The 21,952-nt window shown below is 53.9% G+C and overlaps 2 protein-coding genes across 3 annotated transcripts in view; one reads left to right on the top strand and one right to left on the bottom strand.

Annotated features, from left to right (window-relative positions):
* Window positions 1-21,952, top strand: part of RAB37 (RAB37, member RAS oncogene family) — a 52,298-nt gene that overhangs the window by 9,122 nt on the left and 21,224 nt on the right. The gene's annotated exons all lie outside the window — the stretch shown is intronic.
* CD300LF (CD300 molecule like family member f) lies at window positions 7,285-20,517 on the bottom strand. Its single transcript, XM_054593168.1, has 7 exons — window positions 20,437-20,517; window positions 13,971-14,303; window positions 12,557-12,656; window positions 10,119-10,231; window positions 8,336-8,358; window positions 7,924-8,073; window positions 7,285-7,437 (listed from the first exon to the last, which is right to left on the bottom strand). The coding sequence occupies exons 1-7, from the start codon at window positions 20,477-20,479 to the stop codon at window positions 7,285-7,287; spliced, it is 915 nt and encodes a 304-aa protein (XP_054449143.1). The 5' UTR covers window positions 20,480-20,517.

The raw sequence follows: 21,952 nt of genomic DNA, 5'->3' as shown, positions 1-21,952 counted from the left end.
CATATATGTATAAGCCATGGGCACAGACAACAGTGTGGCGATGGCCAGAGGGGAGGGGAGCAGGGCTGAGAGGCGGGGAGCCAAGTGGCGGAAATGGGGACATCGACAGTAGTGTCACCAAAAAAGATAAAGGAAAAAAGTGACGAAAAAGAAATAACTGAACTTGTCACTCTCACATCTAAACTGGGCCAGTTGTGTCTCACACTTGGTGTTATTTAAGACCGAATAACCAGACTTAGGTTATTAATAACCGGACTTAGGCAATGAACTGTTGTCGCCCCATAAAATTATTAGCTTACTGGGGCCCTGGGGCCAGACCTCACCCTGTGGGGGCAAGTAGATTTTCCTGCAGAGGAATAGATGACCCAGCCTTTAATCACCCAAGAAGAAGGTCACTGTGGGGACAGGGGCCGAGGACACAGGAGGTGAGGCTCAGGCTGGAACTAGAGGAAGCTCTTCTTCCCCATTTTGGGACCAGGGTGAGTTGGTGAAGATGCCGAGGTTTTATGGTGGACATAAGGCTAAAGCAACCATGGGCACACGAAGGCAGATGAGAAGGGAGGCGCGCGCCTGCCCCACAAGGCTTTCTTCAGGGGGGTGCACGCGGGGCAGTCTGTCACACAGGGCCCCGCGGTTAGAAGGGCCCCTAATTGGTTTAATACTTCGTTGAGAGTCTTCATCATTTTTCACGAAGACCCCATGAAATTCTAGCAGAGCCCCGGCAGCAGTCTCAGCCCATCCCAGCTCAGCTCAGGACAAACACCAGAGCAGAGTCAGTGCCGTGGAGGGACATTCATTGACTGTGCAGGTTCAAGACCCTGCCTCCAGGGCCCCTGGGAAGCAGGCTTGATGCTGTGAGTCCCTGTTAGTTGGGTCTCAGGGGCAGAGGAGCAGAGCCACACTGTCCCCTGGGGATTTGCCTCCACCAAAACCCATTGCAGGACGACGGCCCCAGAGAAGCCGGCCAGAGTCACTGACACCAGGTCTGCTCTGGGCGAGGATGCTTCCACTTTCCCGCCACCTCCCCTCCCAGCTGTTCCCGTTGTAGTTTAAGATAAAATACTTTCTCTCCTGGTTCTCCTTTCATGTGCCAGGAGCCAGACAGCACAACATCCGGTGGGAGGGCACTGGGTCTCTGGGTGCAGTCCTTCTGCTTCCTGGCTTGTTACTCGTCTCGCACAGGCTGTGTGAGCTTTGGCAGGAGCACATCGTCTGAACTTTGCAACTCCTTCCACTGCTTGCCGAGTGACACACCAGTCACCGGATCCTTAAATGACACGAAGACATGATTCGACGTTGGCTGTGGTTTGGAGGCAGCAGGGGGTGGTGGGGGAGGAGAAAGATACCGAAATAAGAACTGCGTAGAAGTGTCGGTTTAGCACAGAATGCCGCGCCACGCACAGACCTGCTCGTCTGACGGCTTTGCTAATTCACGTTAAGGTGAGGATAGTGGCTGCAACAGACCCCTAGAGCTACCTTATGCAGCATATTCCTCCTTGGGAGAAAAAAAGGCAAATGATGAGCTGTGTGGCTTCAGTGGTGTTCGTAATGTTCCAGTTCCTCAGCAGGGTGGCCGTTTCACTATCCTATATAACACATTATATAAACATAGCATATGCAGTGAAGAGTTTATAACTTAAAATGAAAATGAGTAAGCTAATACATGATAGGATTGGGGACACCTGGGTTTGCGGCACAGAAGATGGGAAGGTGGCGGGGAGGGCTGGGGAGGTTTCAGGAGCTCCCAGGATGGGATTTTCTTTCTGGGACCCGCAGTGAACAAGGGAGGGGATGCTCCTCTACCACGAGACTTTTCTACCACACAAGGGTTCAGCATGTCCCCTCTCAATTTCTGACCGTCAGGAAGAGAGTCTCACCCATTCCTGAATTCTGAGCCCATCCTCAGAGCCTCCTTCAGCAGAGCTGGGGAGGCGGGCAGCCTTCCTCTCTGCAAGAACCCCACGGCCTCAGGGCAGGGCCACGTGAGCCTGAGATCACTCTGGGGAATGGCGTGTGCTGGGCGTCCCCACGGATGTTGGGCCACAGGGCCCTTGTGACTGACAACCTCAGTCAGCGTTCAGACGCATGTGATTGCCAGCGGCCTTTAGCTAGACGCTGGACTACACCAGCCGGGGTGAGAGGAGGGAATCTATGCCCAGAGAACGGTATAAACATATCAATGGCTGCTAATCCTTTGTCCACAAGTGAGCACCAGCCCTTGACAAAGTATCAGTCAATTCGTAGGACATTATGCACACGTGACGTAAATGCACATCAGCAGAAAGTTACCAAACGCCATTTCTTGGGAAACGCTGGCTCCTATTCTGACTTGGGCTGCGGAAATGTCGTTTCTTTTGTGAAATTATGGTCATAACAGATGGTTTAGTAGAAGCTTTCTTAATCAATCCCTCTCTTAACCAGCTTACTACATCAGTCCACCCTTTAGTATCTTGTTGAAACTTGCCAACTCCAGCCCCGTGGCGACGGGTCAGTCCTCTCTCGCCAGCCACTCACCTCTGCCCGCACCTGTTCAGGGGCACGTTCACCAAGAGTCAACTGTGTTCGGGCCCAAACTTGGTTAGGCCAAGTGTACACATTAATTATGATTATGTGATTCAATTAACACATCCATAAACTAATCAATGAAAGTCTAAACAGGATGTTGACCAATGAAAAAGAGTATAAAACAAAAAGAGAACTCTTATTGCTACAAAACCGAAATCGAATGCTTTGGAAAGGCTTGATCAAAGCACATCATTTTTTTTTTTAATGCTGTCAAATTAGGAATGAGCAAGAGAACTGTGTAATAGAATAAAAATGAAAAAGGGTTTTGCAATCAGATTGCTTCATAGGAGTTCAGACCCTCTTGCTCCACATTAGAGAAACTGGAAGTGGAGCTTCGGCCCCACACGACAGTGCACAGTTTACACAGGACAGCAATGGCCTCTTCTCTCCAGAGGCAAAGCATGGGCTTCGGTCTACATCACAATACTAGCCATTTGCTGCACGTTTAGTTGTTTTGAGTCAAAAGAACGCATTTAGAGAAAGATTATCTCTTTTACAATTCCCTGACTTAGCCAGACCTTTCAATGAACTGGCCACTTCCATTTATATTGGATTAGGATGCATTTATTTGGTAAAATAAAAGGCCGACCACAATATCAATCCCTCCTGATCTAAAAAATTATTGATACATGAGATCAACTGGTTCCAGCAGGCTGGCCCTTCCAAGGCCCACCGGCTGCTCTGTTTTTAAGGTATCAAGCAAAGGTAGCCTTTAGGCTCACTTCAGTCCATTATGCCTCTTAACCGTGTATTTTGAAGGTTACCAGCCCAGCATATTTGTCCCTGTCGGCTGACTCTCAGAAAGGCTCAGTCTGCTGGAAGCCAGTTATACACACTAAGTTCTCAAAAGGAGGCCATCCAAACCCTACAGTTTTTTTTTGTCAAGCAGGATCTTTAAATATTAATAATTCAAAACCCAGAGGAGGGAAAGCCCAGCAACTTTAGACAGGCTGGAACTCATGAGGCACTCTAGCAGAGAGGAGTAGTTAAATAGCTTGGCATTGGCCTTGAGAGAAATGGGCTTTCCCGGAAACCACACAGCAAAATGGTAAATGCCACCATCACTCAGGCCGCAGGCACCATGGCCAAACTCTCTCTTGCACTGAAGGTGCCATTTCAGCACCAAAATTTGCCTTTGCAGAGCATTTATGGAACAGCCAGACATGGCTGAGACAACATCAAGATACCGATCAATAGACATTATGAAACAACTTCCTTCCAAACGTCTTGCATATGTTTGCTTTCCTTCCGCTGACCCTGACCACTTCCCCAGCACTCTCTAAACTCCAGGACAGGCTTGAAGAAAGTGGGCCGGCTTCGAGGTAGGTTCCTGCAGTCATGACTCAGCACTTAAAGACCCTGGGTGCATCCTGACCGGTGTGGCTCAGTCGGTTGGCCATGGTCCCACAAAGCCAGTTTGCCAGTTCGATTCCTGGTCAGGGCATGTGTCTGGGTTGCGGGTTCAGCTTTCCCATCAGCACATGTACAAGAGGCAACTGATCAATGTTTCTCTTCCTCTCTTTCTCCCTCCCTTCCCCTCTCTTAAAAAAATAAACAAAATATTTTTAAAAAAAGAATCTGGACACTTCCCAGGAGAACCACCAGTCCGAAATCTGCTCTGTCCAGCTACAGAATGGATTGGGCAGGTGTCTCAAATGTCATGGGCTAGTCAACTCCATCTCTGAGGACACGAGAGGGTCCCTTTTCAGACAGGCCACAACCAGGATGGCTGGAATTCTGGATAGAGACATTATATCCAGCGATATATCTGGTAAACATCTTTTGTAAAGCTTGACTAAAGAAATTAAAAGTGATCAGAGTGGATCTATCTGCCTTTCTAAGCCGATTTACTTTCCCTCGGCTCAGCCAGGCTGCCAGCAACCTCCATTCCTGGCCCGTATCCACTGCCCAGATAAAGGCAGAAGCAACCACACTCCTCCCACCAAACCAAACTGAGCTGAATTCCGTTCTTCCCTGAGTTTCTCACTTTATATCGGAAGATCCATGGTGGTAACCTTCACCAGTATCTGATTCCCAGAGCAGACGGGCTCCTTACCACCCAACATAACCATGTACTTATGGGGTCTGTTTGGTGGCAGCTGTTTAAAACTCAGCAATAAAGCCACTTTATACACAGGAGTTAAAATGGCATGGTGATGCCCCGCCAGAAGTCTTTCTGTTTTGACTCTTACTTTTATATTTGGATTCGCTCTCATTTTGCTCTGCTTCGACCTTTTCCATTGGAAGAGGTCCCTGCAAGCACTTCTTGTTCGGCAAATCTTCCACCAGCCTGGGTGGAGCAGCCAAGCCTCGCTTGGACCCAGGCAGCGTCACTGACCAGCCCGAAGATATTTAAGCTTGTGTGGGCCCTGCAAACTCCCAGGATGGAAAAGCTCTGGAGGTCCTAGGGAGTCATTCAGGGAGGGGGAGCAGAAACAGGCCGGGATGGCCGTCAGCCTCCCCGAGGCCGCTCGGGGTCCAGGGCGTGAGAAGTGAGGCGAGCCCCAGGATGCACCGCTAAACACTCCCCTGCCGGGTCCCCTGCCTGGGCCCACGCGAACCTCGCCGCTCCTTAAGCCAGGGCTTCTTTCCCTGACATGTCCTCTCAGCACCACCACCACCAGCCCCCCCAGAAGGGACCTAGTGAAGTAAGAGACCTTTGTCCCCCAGTCGGAAGGGACCATGGCTCCTCACCTCTCCCCTGCTGCAGGAGGCGAGGGAGAAGTCTCTCCGCTTCATGCTTCAGGAAGTCGATCCCCAAATTCCTGAGGTTGCCCGGGCGGCCCAGGACTCCCTCCCTAGAATGACAGACACAGTTGTCCCTGCTCCTGAGAGGGTGCCCTGAATTCCAAGTCTGAATAATCTGCTTTATTTATTCACTCAATGAGCATATAAACATTGGAGGACTCGCTGCGTACCAGACATTAAACTAGGCACAGGGGACACAGCAGTGAATCAGATCAAGTCCCCACCTGCGGGCTGGCTGCAGCCCAGGGGAGACTGAGGCAGAGCAAACCCACACGCCAGTGAACAATTCACAAAGACGTGAATGCTGTGAAGGAAGCAAAACAAGGCAATGTGGCGGAGGAAAGACGAGGGAGTGCGGTGGTTGCGGCTGCTCGGGCGGGCGAGGAGGGCCGCTCCAGGAGGGGGCGTTTGAGCAGAGATGTGACGATAAAAAAGTAGCTAACCACTCAGACAGCTGCAAGCGTCGGATTCTGGAAAGAAGGAACAGCATAGGCCAATGCCCTGAGAGGAGATTGTTCTTATCTCCTTATCTTGTTAGGAGGACAGCAGAAAGGTCGGTGGGAATGAAGGACAGTGGGTGACAGGGGAAGTGGCCTGAGACAGGGTCAAAGGGGCAGGCAGGGACCCAGGGATCCCAGTGGTCTCGTGGGCTGCAGGAGAAGCCACCAGAAGGCGATCAGCAGGGACAGAGCAGGTCTGTGCTTCGCAAAGGTTACTCTAGCTGCTGGGAGGAGAATGGGCTCAGGGGCACAGAATGAGAGCAAGAGACGCCAGGCAGGGGACTGCGGGGGCCGGGGCGGGGGGAGCTTGGGCAAGGCTGGTAACCACGGAGACACTGAGACAGGACAGGGTTCGGGACATAACCTGGAGGAGGGGCTGCCAGGACCCCAGAAAGATGGTGAGTCCGCAGTTTGTAAATATTCACTCACTATCCTTGTGCGAGTAGCTCTGAGTGCGTGTATACCCACGTGCACATCCACGTGCACACATGACCCTCCCTAGACCCACGGTGCAGGGTGGCGGCCCAGACTCCGGGCTCCAGAGGCAAAACGCCTGAGTTCCAGCTCCAGCTCACCCACTTGCGAGTGGAAAAACTCGGTAAGTCCCTGAGCCTCCCTGGACAGTGACTCCACAGTGTGTGAAATGAGACAGTGATAAAGGCGCCCTGGTAGGGCGGTGCTGAGGATTAAATTAGTCACTGTAGGTGGAGCATTTAGGGAAGAGCACCTGCCGCGACAGTGTATCGGTTTCCTATCGCTGCTCTCAATTACCACGAATTGAGTGGCTCGATGAAAACAATGTAAATTTATTCGCCTGCAGTTCTGGAGACCAGAAGTACAAAAGCCGCTTCCCTGGGCCCAAGTCAAGGTGTCCGCAAGGCTGGTTCCCCGGAGGGATCCATTCTTTGACTTTTTCAGCTTCTAGAGGCTGCACGTTCCTCAGCTCCGGGCCGCGTGGCTCCAACCTCTGCTTCCATCGTCACGCTGCCTTCTCTTGTGACCTTCTGGCCTCCGTCTTATAAGAGCCCTTCTGGTTCATATTAAGGGCCCACCAGAATAATCCAGAATAATCTCCCCAACTTGTATTCCTCATTTTAATTACATCTGCACCGTCCCTTTTGCCATGTAAGCTGATGCTCCCAGGTTCTGGAGGTTTACACACCGGTCTCACCAGGGACCTTACTCAGCGCCCCCCACGTGGTAGCAATAAATAAAGGTTCGTTGCTATTGTGGTCCTTATCATCTGTACTGCTCCCTCAGCAGCCCCAGAGCAGATCCCGAGCCTCTTCCCAAGCTGTGTAGGAGGAAAAGGGATGCGGAGACCCCTTTTTATCTCCCTGAAGCCCCCTGAGACCAGGCCTGAAGCCCAGTTCAGAGCTGGGGGCGAAGAGAGGGCTGGGAGCAGGAAGCAGACGGGGCAGGCGCGTGCTGACAGGCCTCACGTGGGCCGGACAGAGGGCCTGAGCCCAGGCTAGGGCTTCCTGATGGCGCTGTACGTGGGCTCCTCGTGGCCCGCGCTGGGAAGGTGGGCAATGATGTCGCCTGTGTTGACGTAGGTTGGGTCCTGGTCCGTGGCACCCAAAGACAGAGCTGCGTAGGCAATGTCCTCCTTTGGGAAGGGAGCCTGGAGTAAAGATGCAGGGGGTCAGCCAGGCTGGCAGGAGGCCCGCGCACAGACGGAGGAGGCCTCCCTCAGGCCCGGGGACGCGCCCCTCAGGGATTCTGCAGCCCACTCTCGGACCCTCTGGCCGCGCCTCCCTCCCCCTGCCAGGCCCCCTGAGCTCCAGCAAGAGCAGGAGACGCCCTCCCTCGGCTCCGTGCCGGGGCACACACTCCGCATGGAGTCCCGGGTCCCCGGACCTCTCTGGGCCTCCCCTGCCCAACACACGGTTGACCAGGCTCTGAGGCCCCAGTGTTGAGACCTGATATGGAGACACTTCCAAGGGCCAAGAGCCTGGGGGGGCTCGGCCCGCAAGCCTTTGAATGGCTGAGACTTTGCCCGGCACCCACCCTCCTCTGCACCCACATGGGCGAGAGAGAGCCCACCCTCAAAGAGGGGAAAATGGCAGGGCTGTCTCGGAGGCCCACAGCAGCCTCAACAAAGACACACCATGGTGACGTATTCTACTTCCACTTGGGCTTCCGAAGCAGAGGAGGAGGGCTTCCTTAAGGTCTTCGTCCTGGGGGAGCTGGGGGAGCTTCCGGGCTGCCGCAGGGTCACGTTGGCATAGCAGATCTCACTCTCGAAGGGCTGGAGCGCCTGGAAGAGGAAGGCCGGGTTCCCCTGCAGTGGAAGCCCACAAGCCTCTCTGCCACCCTGCCCCCTCCCAGCTTCCCCTGACTTCTCAGTCTCCCACACCTGCCCCCTCCCTGCACTCCTTTCTCTTGGCCATGCCCACACCCCTTCCGTCCCCTGGCCCCTGCAGCAGATGGTCATTCGGGGTCCGTGGCAGGTGGAAAATGAGAAGAGAGGGGAAAGGGGCCATCTGGTGTCCCTGGTCTGACCTCAAGGACTCTCTTACCTGCTCCAGGGGTATCCCAGCAGCTAAAAGGCAAAAACAATCAGAATTAGAAAGCCCATCCTAAGACTGGGGGCCCCCAGGCCTGGGGGAGAGATATAAAAAAGAGAAGAGATGAATGAAACTCCAAACTCAGAGGAGGGACCTGGGTCTAATTCTGAGTCTTCCAATGACACAACCTGTGACATGGGGCACTTCACCTCTCTGAGCTTCCTTTCTCGTCTAGAAAAATAAGGAGACTTCAGCCCATCTGTTTCCCACATCACAGAACTGTGACATCAATGGACTGGGTGGCCCTGTCAGCCACCAGCTTCCCTGGGGTTGCGTTTCTTTCGCTGCCATCCCGGGGTCAGGCCATAACTTCTGCCAGGACTCTGCCTATAACACCACCATGATTGACACCTACTTTCCCCAGCCGCCCACTGTCTGAGCCCTCTCTGCCTCCCTGCCCGGCCCTCTCTGCACTTGATTTCTGTCTGTCTCCTTGCCTTTGTCCCGGCGGATTCTGGTGAGTCTTCTGGTGGGCTGTGGCTGCTGAGCCTGCCCTTCCTGGCACGCCCGGTGCCTGGCCGTGCCTGGCACCCACGTGCCCCATCATCTGCGGACGCAGAGGACTAAGCCAGGCTGCCCTCCAAACGGAGTGCTCAGGCTGGGTCAGCGCCTGGGGGACCGGCTTTCACATGTTCACCAGCTCCTGTTTTGTCCTGCCCTTTGGCCCTCCCTCCACCCCTAGCTTTAGAGATAACAAAAACAAAAAATTTTCCCCCCTGATTTTTAGTCTCAAAAGTCTAGATACCAAGGAGCACAGAAAGACCTGCAGTGTGAGCCATGGACAATGCATTTGGGAGAAGCCATGAAGAGCAAAAGCTGGGCTCCCTCCTCCCAGACTTCAAGACTCCCAGGCTATTGGGGGAACGGGGAAGGAGTGCTGGAGGGGACTTATGAGAGTACAGGTCCAGTAGGTTCTGAGAAGGGGGCGGTGCCGTTGTGTGAGAATGCGGAAGTGACCCCACACAGGAGGGGGGCCAGGCTGAGGCCAGATCTCACGCTGTATGAGAGCTGGTCCGTGAGTGCAGGCACGAGAGTCCTGGCTCGAGAGTGAGGAGGCTCTTCCCTAAAGAGCAAGGTCACCCAGAATGGTCTGCCAGAGCAAGGGCTGGGGCGGAGGAGCAAAAGTAGGAACCAGAGCCAACCCTTTTAATAAAACCCAGAGGGCTGAGTGTGCAGTGTGTGTGCATGCACAGGTGTGCACAGGTGTGTGATCTGTGTGTGTGCATCTGCTGTGCATGCACACACATGTGAGTGCATGTGTGTGATCCATGGGGCATACATGTGTGCATTGACTGTGTGTGTGTGCACTTATGTATTGATTGTGTGTGTCCGAGCATGTGTGGGCACATTCACTTGTGTGAGTGTGTGTGTGTGTTTCTCCCTACCCCCAAGTCAGCTCAGTACCTCCTTGGCAACCATATGGATCCCACTGAGGTAACCGGGCACCCGAGATGGCCTACGGCCATTGCCCCTTCTGCCACCCAGAGCCAAGCCAGAGAGGGAGGCTGCAGGTCAGAGAGGAGAGGAGAGCAAGGAGGGGTGTGCAAGGCAGGGAGCTAATGACAAGATGTCCTGGGCTCAGCTGCCCGTGGCCTTTGGGACAACGCCCCTTCCAAGCCACAAGCCGTGTGGGTAATCCCTTGGACAGGTGGCTCCTGGGTGACAAGCATGGCCATCGGCCCCACACACTTCCGCCCAGCCCAGCCCCCGCCCAGCCCCAGCCAGGTCCCCTCACCTTTCTTACGTCGCTTCACTATTCTCCAAGCCAGCAGTGAGGCTGCCACCAGGAGAAGCAGCAGCAGAGCAGAGAGGAGGGGCAGGAGGATGTAGAGCTCCCCGAAGGCACTCCTGGAAACAACAGAAGACACCCGTGCCCCTGGCTCACCCCCTGCCTTTGGGCCCTACCCCTCCCACCTGGTAGCAGGGAGGGCCCCACACCAGGGACCTGCGGCTTCCACTCTGCGAACCCCCACTCCTGGGTGCCCTCTACAGTGGCTTTGTACGAAAGGAGAGGAGGGCGTTTCAGAAGCCTAACAGAAATTGCATGACAACAGGTGCTGAGAATATCTGCACTCACCCCTTCTAACGGTTGGATAGAGTCCCCCACCCCGTAATTCCTGTTCACGCAGACCTTGTGAAGATGACTTATTTCAAAAGAAGATGGTTGATGATGTAATCCAAATGACGTCATACTGGATTAGGCTGGCCTAATCCGACTAGTGTCCTTTTAACAGGAGATTTGGGCTTGCGCACACGTGCGTGAAGGAGACCACGTGACAACATAGGCAGAGATGAGAGTGATTTGGCCACAGGCCAGGGAGCGCCAAGGACGGCTGGCCACCGCCAGAAGCCGAACAGCATAGGGACAGCTTCTGCCCTTGGAGCCAATGCTGGTTTCAGATTCCTGACCTCCTGAGCTATGAGAGAATAAACTTCTGTTGTTTTAAGCTGCTCAGTTGGTGCTATTGAGCTTTGGCAGCCACAGGAAACGAATACATCTGCCTGCAGTTCATCATCAATACAGCAGCTGAGGGATCCTCTGCACTAAAAGTTCGAACGCCTCCCTCCTATGCTCACAGTCCCATACCAGCTCCATTTTATTCATAAAAAAAAAAAAAAGACCAAAAACAATGGCCGAGTCTGACAACGGCCTCCCCTCCCCACCCAAATTCAATCCTTCCTATTCTCGCCCTGGCCTGCTCTACTGGGAGGGAAACGACTGGGGTCTTTATATGAGGAAGAGATTGGGACACAGACTCACACAAACAGGAACCCTGGGCAAACACAGGGAGAAGACGGCCATCTACAAGCAAGGACAGGGGCCTTAGGAGGAACCAGCCCTGCGACCCAGGATTCAGACTTCGGGCTGCAGAGCTGTCCAGAGAGCGTCTGCGGTGTTCGCCGTCCAGCCTGGGGAGCTTGGTTATGGCGCCCGAGCTGACTGCCGCCAGGAGTGGGTCTTATTCATCGCTGTTCACGGGCTTGTATACAATACATCCATCTATCAGTTAATTAATGAGCTCTTTTTAGTACGTTAATTATCTCTCGATTGTTGAGTGCCTGGAGGACAGACACCTGACCATTGTGTCCATCCTCAATCCCCTGTGTTCCCTAAATCAGGGACAGACGTGAGGAGGTGCTCAGCAGTTATTCACCCAGTAAGCGAATGAGCTCTCCATCCAGTGCCGATCAAAGACCCTAACTGGTACTTACATCTGATTTAGACTCATGAAATTAAAAGACTTTTTCTTATTAAGAATTAAAAGCAGTTAAATAGAAAAGAACTCTCAAACAGAGGGCAAATGGGAGCGGGGACAGAGGGGTCCCTGGGTGGAGAGATGGGAGGCCCCGTAGGACTTGGCGGGAGGCCCCGCAGTGGGAGAGCACAGCAGGCCTAGAAACAGAGCCCGGAGGCCAAGGAGGGTGAGGGGAGGAAGCGAAGGGGCCGCTCAGCTTCCAGAAGCCCCCGTGGCTGCAGGGCTGGGCAGGTGCTGGGAGGCGGAGCGGGGCTCAGCTTCTCCCTCTTAGAACGGGAGCCCGCGTACCTGTCCCTTCCCCCACAGGAGGGCGTTGTCGGAGGGTCAAAGCGTGAGCAGGACAGGGACAGGAAAGCCCTATGAGATGCCTGGTGCTCCAGGGACACAGGGGACAGTCACTGTCACCATTATTGTCATAGAAAAAACAAGGGAGACAGGACTTCCTATCAGTCACTATCACCACTGTTCCCATAGAAGCAACTAGGGAGACAGGACTTCCCAGGACCTCCCAGTACTCCCAGAATTTGGACCAAGAGCCATCCATGTGGCCCCATGACCCCGGTGCCCCCACAGCCTGACACACCCTCTGCCCTGGCCGCCTGCTCGTCCATGTCCCACCCTCTGAGCTCCGCAGGGGACGCTCCGTGTCTCTGTGGCAGGACTCAACACAGCACCGGTAGCACAGGACTTCACTCAGTGAGAGCGGGACGGGTGAGTGGATGAGAACAAACCCCCCCAGTGCACTGAGCGCCAGGAGGCAGGACCGGAGGTGGGCGTCACCGTGGCCTGTGCCGCCTGAGACCAAGTGGGAGGGACGCCTGTATCCTGGCTGGGACCTGGGGCTACAGTAAGTCCCCGCACTGGAGAAGTGTGGCACAAGAGGTCACAGAGAACAGCAGCATCCGAGCTGACTTACCCGCCTTTGGAGTGGGAGCTGGTCACAGTCAGGGAGCTTGCAGTGGCTTCTGGGGAGACTGGCACTGTGAACGTGTTGGTGGTAGGCATGGTGGTTGACACTGTCGTTGTTGCGTGGCACAGAGAACAGATTACATCCCACTCTGCCTGTCCCTCTCCCCCAGCCCTGCACGTGGCTCTCAGCCTGGGAGGCGTGGGGGCTGCCCGGGCCTGAGGAGCCTACAACGGGGCCATGGGAAGGGGCCTGAAGCCTGGACCGCTCACATCTCCTTGGCCTCTAGGAGACTCAGGACCTCAGACGCAGGTGAGTCTGGGTACAGGTCCAAGAGGACATGGAGCCGTCCCTGGAACGGGGAGGGGGCCCAGGGCTGCCTCAGGTCAAGGGCGGCTGGAGTTCAGCTGAACATTAAACACTCTTGCCGTGTGGGACACAACGTTGGCCAAAGCCTCCCCCACCTTTTTTATCCAACCAGGACAAGGGAAGAGAGGGGCTTCCCTGGTGGCTCACATGCCTGAGATCTGTGACATCTAAGGTCAGGACCAGCCCTGAACAAAACCACGATGTTCAGGAGGCTTTACTTTGCACCAGTAGGTTCTATGATGGGGATCATTTCTTCCCAGGAAGAGGGTCCAGACTCCATGAGACAAGGCACGTGCTGCACTGTACAGCTGTAACGGGCCTCCCCGGGTCCCAGTGTGGTGGGGACTCTGCTGAGCATGTCCCGTGGCCCCCACAGTAAGTGCCCTGTGAGCTGGAGCTGGCTGTCCAAGGGTCAGCAGAAGCAGAGCCCAAGAGATAGAATTGTTTAAACCACGGTACTCTCAGTAGTGTCTGCCTTCCAGAAAGCGACCATCTTTAATCCCAGAAGCATATATGGCCCGTGATGGGATTTCAGGCTCCCAGAATGCAACTGTTTGACTGTAGAGGCTCTCCCAACCTCAGGAATTGGGCCACCGGACCTCAACTGTGGAACAAAGGATGGGATCAGCAGCTATGAGACCTAGCCCAAAACACCACTAAAAGTGGGGACACCTGGACGCCAGAGGGCCCAGGACAGCAATGGGAGCAACTGGGATCTCTGGATCCCACGGCAGAGGGTCCCTATGGCCCACGGGCTGAACCTGCGCCCATGGCCGTGACCTCTCTGGGCAATAGGCTCAGGCACGGAGCTGTGCGGAGGAACTCGATGTGCCCAGAGGGGCCTGGCCCCGTCCTGGAGGAGGCCCGGGAGCCCAAGAGCCTGGAAGCCCTGCCCCTCCAAGCCCACAGGAACAGCGGGTCCCGGGAGACCTCGGGACTCTACCAGCCTCCGTGGCACTTCACTCTGAGTGAGCGCAGTCCCTGGGCAGGGACCTCAGGGACCGGGACATAGCAGGCCCTCAAGAGACACGGCCACACGTACACTTGCTCTTACCTGGGCCAACGGTCACTTTTACTGGGACCCTAAGGTCAGCTCCGGTTCTCTCAATCGCACACCAGTAAGTGCGTGTGTCCTCTCTCCTGAGCTTCTCCATGGTCACGGTGAAGGTGCGGCTGGTCTGATTGTCCCTGATGGACACACGGTCCCTGTTCATGTCCTGCTCTGAGCCGGTGGTTTTAACAAGGATCTTGCAGCTACTCCAATCAGCTCCTTGACACCAGTACTTCACGTAGGTCTCCCACCCTCGGACATAGCGACACTGCACGGTCAGCGAGCCTCCCTCAGGGCCACGCACCTCTTCTGGACCCGTCATGCCAGCTGATGAGCCTGGAACACACACACCCATGTACCTGTCACCTTCACCCCACGCCCACCCCATGGGCAGGGCCGCAGCCTCCTGCACCGTGAAAGCTCCAGTAAGTGCCCGTGCCTGGTGAGAGGCACAGTGTCCAGGACGGAACGCACCTTCCTCAAGTCAGACCCCTTGTCCCTCAAATTTCCACTGCGTCGTAGCCACCACAAACGTCACCCTAGAGCCCAACCGCGGATCTCAAAGACACCGATGTTGACACTGAGCAGGAAGAGCTCCTGGCAAGTCACCCCTCCCCTTCCCCATGGCCAAGAGATCTCTTGTTCCCTCAGTGTCCCTCGGCCCCAACGTCTGTGTGAAACTGGCCTCTGGGGAGGAAGCGTCCACAGGAGTGCGGTTGTGCCTGACCTGTGCCCGTGGCCTCAGAGGCCCGGCTGTGCCGAGGCTGTTCCTGGTGGTCCTGGTGGTCCCAGTGGTTCCATCGTGGGCCCCTCCCCTCAGGGGAGCACCTTTGAAATCCACAAAAACGGGTGATGCCAACTACGAAACCCGTGTCACAGATCACATTTTCTCCATCAAATAACTTTGATTTCTTTGTCAAATAGTAATCATGTGAGTTATCGATGGATTTTCCATTCTGATCCATTGATCCTTTGTCTACCCATATGCTGATCCACACTGCCCTGTCTACTGTTGCTTTACAAGAAGCTAGGTATTATAGCGTGAAGCAGCATTTTCTTATCATATATGTCCTTCTGGTTTTTTATTTTCTCACCTTTGAAAGATTCAGGATATAGCCCTCGCTGGTGTGGCTCAGTGGACCGAGTGCCGGCCTGCAAACCAAGGGGGCGCCAGCTCGATTCCCAGTCAGGGCACACACCTGGGTTGTGGGCTGGGTCCCTGGTCAGGGCCATGTGAGAGGCAACCACACACTGATGTTTCTCTCCCTCTCTTTCTCCCTCCCTTCCTCTCTCTAAAAGTAAATAAATAAAATCTTTTAAAAAAAATAGAAAAGATTCAAGATACAGAGAAATGTTTCTCTTGTGTAAGAAAACCACTCAAAGCATAAGGAAAAATGACCACTGTCGCCAGGCCTCAGTGACAGACCATGGGATGTAGAGAGGCCCTCAGCAACCGGGGAGCGGGCAGCTTTGCAAAGGCATGACCCCCATTTCACGCCAGCCCGTGCCTCCGCACATCAGCAAGCGGTGGTTTCAGATCCCCTCATTGTTCTGGAGGAGCCAGAAACTGGATTTTGCGTGGCACTTCTCAATTTTAAAACACTGGCTTCATTAGAGACAACAGCAGCCAACACGGCAGGGGCCACGCAAGCGTCGTCTGCGCTGGGCCAGGCGCCGGCGCTCAGCTCCTCATCTCTGTCTGGAGGGAAGGCTCTTCATTTTCCTCGTGCTTCGCCAGGGTTTGATTTTAGAGATGTGCTAGTTTCACAGATTTCCATCATTTCTATGCTCTGAGATCAGAACATAAATAGAGCAAAGAAACTTTTGTTTTACTGAGTCCTAAAAGCTTGTCCACAAAATTATCTGGCAAGTTAGCAGGGCGAATTCTTTGCTCACTTAAAATTGTTTTCCTGTGAATACTGTTCTTGAATCAATTCTATTGTTTTGTTTTGTTTTGTTTTTCCCAAGAAGTCATCTATTTTACAGAGCACATGTTAACACAAAGTACTAGGATTACAAAGTCTCCTTTGCAATTCAAATGTTTGCAGCTATTATAATTACACATTTGGATTGTGCGCCCTGTTTCCTTTTATTGATTACAGATCCCACATGATTTTCTCCTTCACTGTTTCTCCTCCCCCTTCTCCTCCTCATCCTTTTCTCCTGCATTAAAACCAGCTTTGAGATTTCGTTGGTAAATGTTACTGTTTTTATTTTTTTAATTATTCATTTCTCATATGTATAATGTTATGTCTTATTTCCTCTAGATTACCGCCTGTTTTCTTTTTCTAATTTGCTAAGTTAAAGGTGTGATTAAATTAAGGACCTTGAGGTGAGGGTATTATCCCAGCTTAATCACAAAGGTGCCTGCCAGAGGAGGCAGGACGGTCAGAGTCAGAGACACGACCCCACCCCCCCACCCAGGAATGCGGCAGCCTCTGCGGCGGTCCGTTCGCTTGAGGCATCAGATTCTCGCCCTGAGCCTCCAGGGGGCACACAGCCCTGTCCACTCATTTTTAGACCCCTGACCTGCAGATTGTAACACGGTAGAGTTGTGCTTTCTTAAGCCACTAACTTCGGGGCAATTCGTTTCGACAGCACAGGAACGCATACAGATGGCCACTCCCCGCTTAGCCGCCTGTTAGCCCGACCGTCTGAGCTTTTGGTTTGGGGCCTGACATGTGAACCAACGGGGCAACTCACTGCTTGGACCCCTCAGTCCAGGCATCTACTCACCACCCACCACGGCAGAGCGCCCCCTGACACAGAGGGCAGCCCTGAGCTGCAAGGGACAGCACCCTCACCAGGCGTGGTCACTCACAGCCCAGACCACAGGGCACAGTTCTAGATCAAGAGGGCGCTGGGCCCCGGGGGCAGTGACTGGACCCCACGTCCGGCCCAGCACAGGACATCAGCTGGTCTCTACTCCCGGCCAGCACCCCCAGGCTCTTGTCCGTCTTGCCGCCATTTGTAGATTAGCTTAAGTTGGGCAAGGCAGCTCAGTTTTCTCAGGAAAAATGAAGTAATTAAAAATCTCCTCCTTTCTCACAGAACACGAGTACTAGAAAACCCACTGGGAACTTCCTGGTTGATATTTTTTTTCTTGTGCACTCTTAAAACAATGAATTCTTTAGAAGAAGGAAGCAGTGCTGGGAAAATGTGTCACTTGTGATTGGGCGTTCTGGGTTCTGGGGGAGAGGCTGCTGAGAGGTGACACGGAAGTTCACACCGGTGACCAGGTTCCTAATTAGCACACAGCTATGCGGGCTCGGTTCAAACACACCCAAACCACGTACACGCACACACATGTGCGCATGCACACTCACACAGGCAATACTCGCAGCTGCTCAGCATCAGGACCTCAGCAGCAAAGCAGTCCTCGTGTGCGCTCCCGCTAGAGTGTCTCCTCACTCTCACCCTAAGTTGGCCTCCTCGGTGTCTCCACCAACAAGCCGCCCCCAGCTCTCCCTCCACCAGCCTGCGGTCCTGGACACGTCCTTTTCTTCCCCTAAAACCCTTCCCTCTGCCCCAGAGATGATAATATCCTTTCCACCTGCCCCACTGGGCTTTTCTGAAGCACGTAGCAAAGCCACATGGCTCCACTGTTCCTCCAACCGGCCAAAGTCAAGCTCGTTTCCACACCAGAGCCCTGCACTTACCGTTTCCTGTGCCTGGAAAGCCATCTGGATCGTGAGCACCCGCTCCTCCTCGCCTTCCGGGCCTCAGCTCAGATGTCTCCTCACAGAGGGCTCCTTCGAGCCCGCCCCGTCTAAAGCATCCCACCACCCACACTGTCCGGGCACCGGCTGGGCCGTCCTCATAGCCCGGGTCACTTCTTACAAGCATCAGCTTCATTTCTATGACTGATAGCATGAATGAGCAAATCGCAAGAGTCGCCAGCCATAAAGGCGGTCTGGCTTCCCTGAGTGCCCGCTTCCGGAGCCTCAGATCCACACACACACACACACACACACACACCCCCCAAAGGCGACCCAGAAACCCCCCAGCTCGCAGTCCTGCTCTCTGCTCATTGATCTTTTCTTACTGAGATGTAATTTCCGTAGCATACAACCCACCCTGTGAAAGTGTACACATCAGTGGTTTTTAGCCCATTCACAAAGCCATGCAAATATCGCTGCTATCTAATTCCAGAATAGTTTCTTTTTAAAAGATTTTATTTTTTATTTTTAGACAGAGGCGAAGGGAGGGAGGGGGAGAGAAACATCAATGTGCAGATGCACTCGCGCCCCCCGCGCTGGGGACCTGGCCCGCAACCCAGGATGTGCCCTGACTGGGAATCGAACCGCCAGCTATTTGGTTTGCAGGCCGACACTCAATCCACTGAGCCACACCAGCCGGAGCCAGAACGGTTTCATCACCCCAGAAAGCAACCCCTTTCTCATTAGCAGTCACTGTGCCTGTCTAGGGGACTAATCTACTATCTGTTTCTGAATTTACATTTTCTGGGTTTTCCTACGAATGGACTCATACCACATATGGCCTTTTTTGGGTGTATTCTTTCACTTAGCTTAACGTTTCCGAGGTTCATCCATGCCGTAGCATGTATCAGTGCTTCACTCTTTTTTATGGCCGATGACTATTCCATCGTGTGCATAGACCACGCTTCATTTATCTTTCCATCGGTTGATGCACATGGGGGGCTGCTTCCACTTTTTGGCTACTATGAATAATGTTGCCATGAACAATTGCATCCAAGTTTTTATATGAACATACACTTTCAATCCTCCTGGGTATTTACCTAGAAGGGGAATTGCCGGGTCACATGGTAACCACGTGTTGGGCATTTTCAAGAACGTCAAATTGTTTTCCAAAGTGGCTGCATCATGTTCCATTCCTATGAGCACTGTACGTCCTCTCTAGCCAATGTGAAGAGTCTCCCTTGTTCCATTCTATAAAAGTAGAAAGATTTGGCCTGGGGCTGGGGTGGTCAGTGCAATGGTATTGTTTCTCCTCCGTTAGACACATTCGCTCCTTCACCTAACACTGTTTGTCTAATCCGTACCTGGCATGGTTGTAGGCGCAAAAATCCCTGCCCTCCTGAAGCTCACATTTCTTCAAGGTGAGGGAAGAGAGGAGACAGACAGTGGAGAAAAGTAATGCACGGGAATTGCTGTCGTAATCAGGGTCATCCATGAAGGTCTCGGAGAGAAGCAGGGACAAGAAAAGACGTGAGGGACTGGAGCCCGTGGCTCTGAGGAAGAACACCCTGGGCAAAGAACACAGCGAGTGCCAAGACCCTGAGGGAGGAGTGTGCCTGGCATGTTCTCAGGACATCTAAGAGGCCAGTGTGGCCGAAGTGGGCTCACCAGGAGGAGCAAAGGCGAGACCAGACTGATGATGTGGCAGCAAATCCCACACAGTGAGCACCCCACAGCCTCAGCAGGGTTTGGATTTTCACTCTGAGTAGGATGGTAGGTCATTGGAAGGTTGTGATGAGAGGAGAGTCAGGATCCAGCTTACATTGTCAAAGGATCATTGTGGGGTATGAGAGAAGGGATGGATGTCCCCCCAGTTTTGCCTGAGCACCGAGGAAGATGGAAGTTCCAAACAGAGAGGTGGAAGAGAACGGAATTCAAGGGGGAAGTTGTCACATTTGAAATGTCAGCCTCTGAGCAGCGATGTTCAATGGGCAATTGGATAGAAGATTCTGGAGTCCAGGAAGATGTCCAGGCTGGGAATACAAAATTGGGAGTCATCTGTATAGAGACAGTGTTTAAAGCCAAGAGGGGAGATGAGAGTCACAAGGGAGTGACTCTAGAGAGAGAAAAAGCCCAAAGATCAAGCCCTGAGACCTTCCAACATTCTCAAGAAAATCCCCTTGATTTTTAATCAAAATGGTATCCATCGCCTTAAAGGTGACTCCAACCCTCTCTCCCTGCACATATCTCACCCCCTCCTCGCCTCTTCACCCTACCAAGCCACCTCCTCCTGACTGTTCCAATCCCTCAGCAACTTCTGCTATTTCCTCTACCCCAAATACCTAGAATCATTTCCCCCTGCCTGTCAGGCAACCTCCCTGCTTCCCTCCCTCCAAAGCGCCCTCCACCTTCACACCTTGCCCGAAGCCCTTCCTTGCTTATAACACACTCCCGAAGCTCCAGGAGCAAGTACGACCCACTCTCCTGAGCAGCCGGGGCTCCTTCGCTTTGGCCAGCGTGGCCCATCCATCTGAGCATTTTGAACGGTCAGCGCCTGGGTAGCAAGGACTTAGGAACCAGTGCCGGGTTCATTACGAAAGCCATGCTGCATATTTCTGCGTTCACAACGGCCAGCGCTGAAACACTGGGTGAGTGGGTGGATGAAACGCACAGGCTCGCGGCTTGGAGGCGCTACTTAGAAGTGGGGTCCGCTTCTCAGTGGGACACCTACTGGGCCCCTCCTCCCGCTGCCAGCCACCTCCTCCGGCCCAGAAGCTTCTCCCACGAGCTCAGACCCAGGCCCCACTCACCTGAAAGCCAGAAGAGCAGGGGGAGGGGGAGCAGCAGGTGCATTTTCCCTCTCGCACAGGCCCCCTGGACCGAGCCTGGCAGCAAACACACACCACGGCCTCAACTCCCTGTCATCCTCCAACCCTTCTGCTTTTGCTACTGTCTCTCTCTCACTTCCTCCTTCAGCGACTTCCCACTGATGGACAAAACTAAAAGAGGAAGGAGAAGTAACGGGCAAAATGCCATAACAATTGTGACTACGCTTTTAAGTAATACACAGAGCCATGATGGGTTATCTAAAAAGAGAACTTCAAGGTGGTGCTGCTGCATCTTCTGGAAATTGCAAGCCCATCGGGTCAGACCAGCTCTTACTCAATCCTCTTGGCTGGTGAAAAGACGAGGGCAAGGGGGACCCAGCTCTGTCATAGAGCCACAGCAAGAGACACGACGCCCCAAGCCTGGCGGCTCAGGTGCAGCCAGACTCGCAGGAACCCAGGAGGTCAGGTGCACAATCTTGTTAAGGAAGACTTGGGGCCGAAGTCCACGAGCCAGAGGAGAGATTCTGGACTAGAGGTCAGAATGAAGGTCGGGCTGAGGGGGTATCAAAAGCCAGGCTGCAGAAAAAGGGGCTCAAAGACAGGGCAACGGCTGGTCCAAGGGGCAGAAGGGGCTTTTGTCTTCAGAAGAAACCAGAAACTCTTGCTACGACCAGCCATCCAAGTGAGAGCCAACCCCAGCCTGAACCTTCCAGCAGCTCGCCAGCAACGCCAAGGGCCCCTTGCCCCTCCCCCCTCAGCGCCCTCCATCCCACCTTATAAAACCTTTCTGCTGAAGTAGGAAGAAAAAAAGGACCATCCCTGTGGGTCTTACCCCCATTCTCTGGCCACCCTGCGTCTGTCCCCTGCCTCCCTCCCCCAGCGGGGTCCCAGCAAGCCCTCGGGGTGGGGCGCGGAGGTTAGGAAAAGACACAGCCTTTCTCCTATTGTGCTCCTGGAGCCACTTTTGCTACATGTCACACACACCCTGTGACACGCTGAGGAGCGACTGAGTCCCAAGGAGGGACCTAAGCCCCTCACACCTTAATCAGGAATGAATACGAGAAAAAGGCTTTTCCAGGATGCAGCCAGAGCCGGCCTTCACTTTGCAAGATCAGCGATCTGGGCTAGGAGTCTGGTCAGCCCCGGGGCCCCCCGTGCTCGGAGAGCCTGTCCCCCACCAGGGCCTCTGGAAACAGGGGCAGTGTTTGGCTTCAGAGGAAAATGACAGCCCTGGAAAAAACAAGGCGAAGATGTTTTGCAGGTCACGGGGTAACCTTTGTTTTCTTGGGCACGGGCAGTAGGAAGCGGACGGCCTCTGAGCTGCTCACAGGTCTGCCCGTGGCCCGACCTTCTGCCCCTGGGCCCTCCTGGGCGCAGCCCAGCCGGCGGGGGTGCCCTTTGACTCAGGCAGAGCATCACCTGGCTGCCTCTGAGTAGTGGCAAGACTGCTCCTCTAAACTAGTGCCTCTGGGGACGACAGGAGAGCCGGGCTCTTCCG

The sequence above is a fragment of the Pteronotus mesoamericanus genome, unplaced genomic scaffold, assembly GCF_021234165.1.
Source record: "Pteronotus mesoamericanus isolate MK-2021 breed Mesoamerican mustached bat unplaced genomic scaffold, CSHL_Meso_final scaffold_408, whole genome shotgun sequence".
Classification (NCBI taxonomy): Eukaryota; Metazoa; Chordata; class Mammalia; order Chiroptera; family Mormoopidae; genus Pteronotus; species Pteronotus mesoamericanus.
This window is presented reverse-complemented; position numbering and strand designations above follow the sequence as displayed.

Bases quoted from the DNA above. Each gene is read 5' to 3' on its own strand.
- CD300LF (XM_054593168.1), bottom strand. From the start codon at position 20,479: ATGCACCTGCTGCTCCCCCTCCCCCTGCTCTTCTGGCTTTCAG. The intron at 14,304-20,436 runs GTGAGTGGGGCC...TGTGTGTTCCAG, and splicing joins CCTGCTCTTCTGGCTTTCAG to GCTCATCAGCTGGCATGACG. The intron at 10,232-12,556 runs GTAAGTCAGCTC...TGTTGTTTCCAG, and splicing joins AGCTCCCACTCCAAAGGCGG to GAGTGCCTTCGGGGAGCTCT.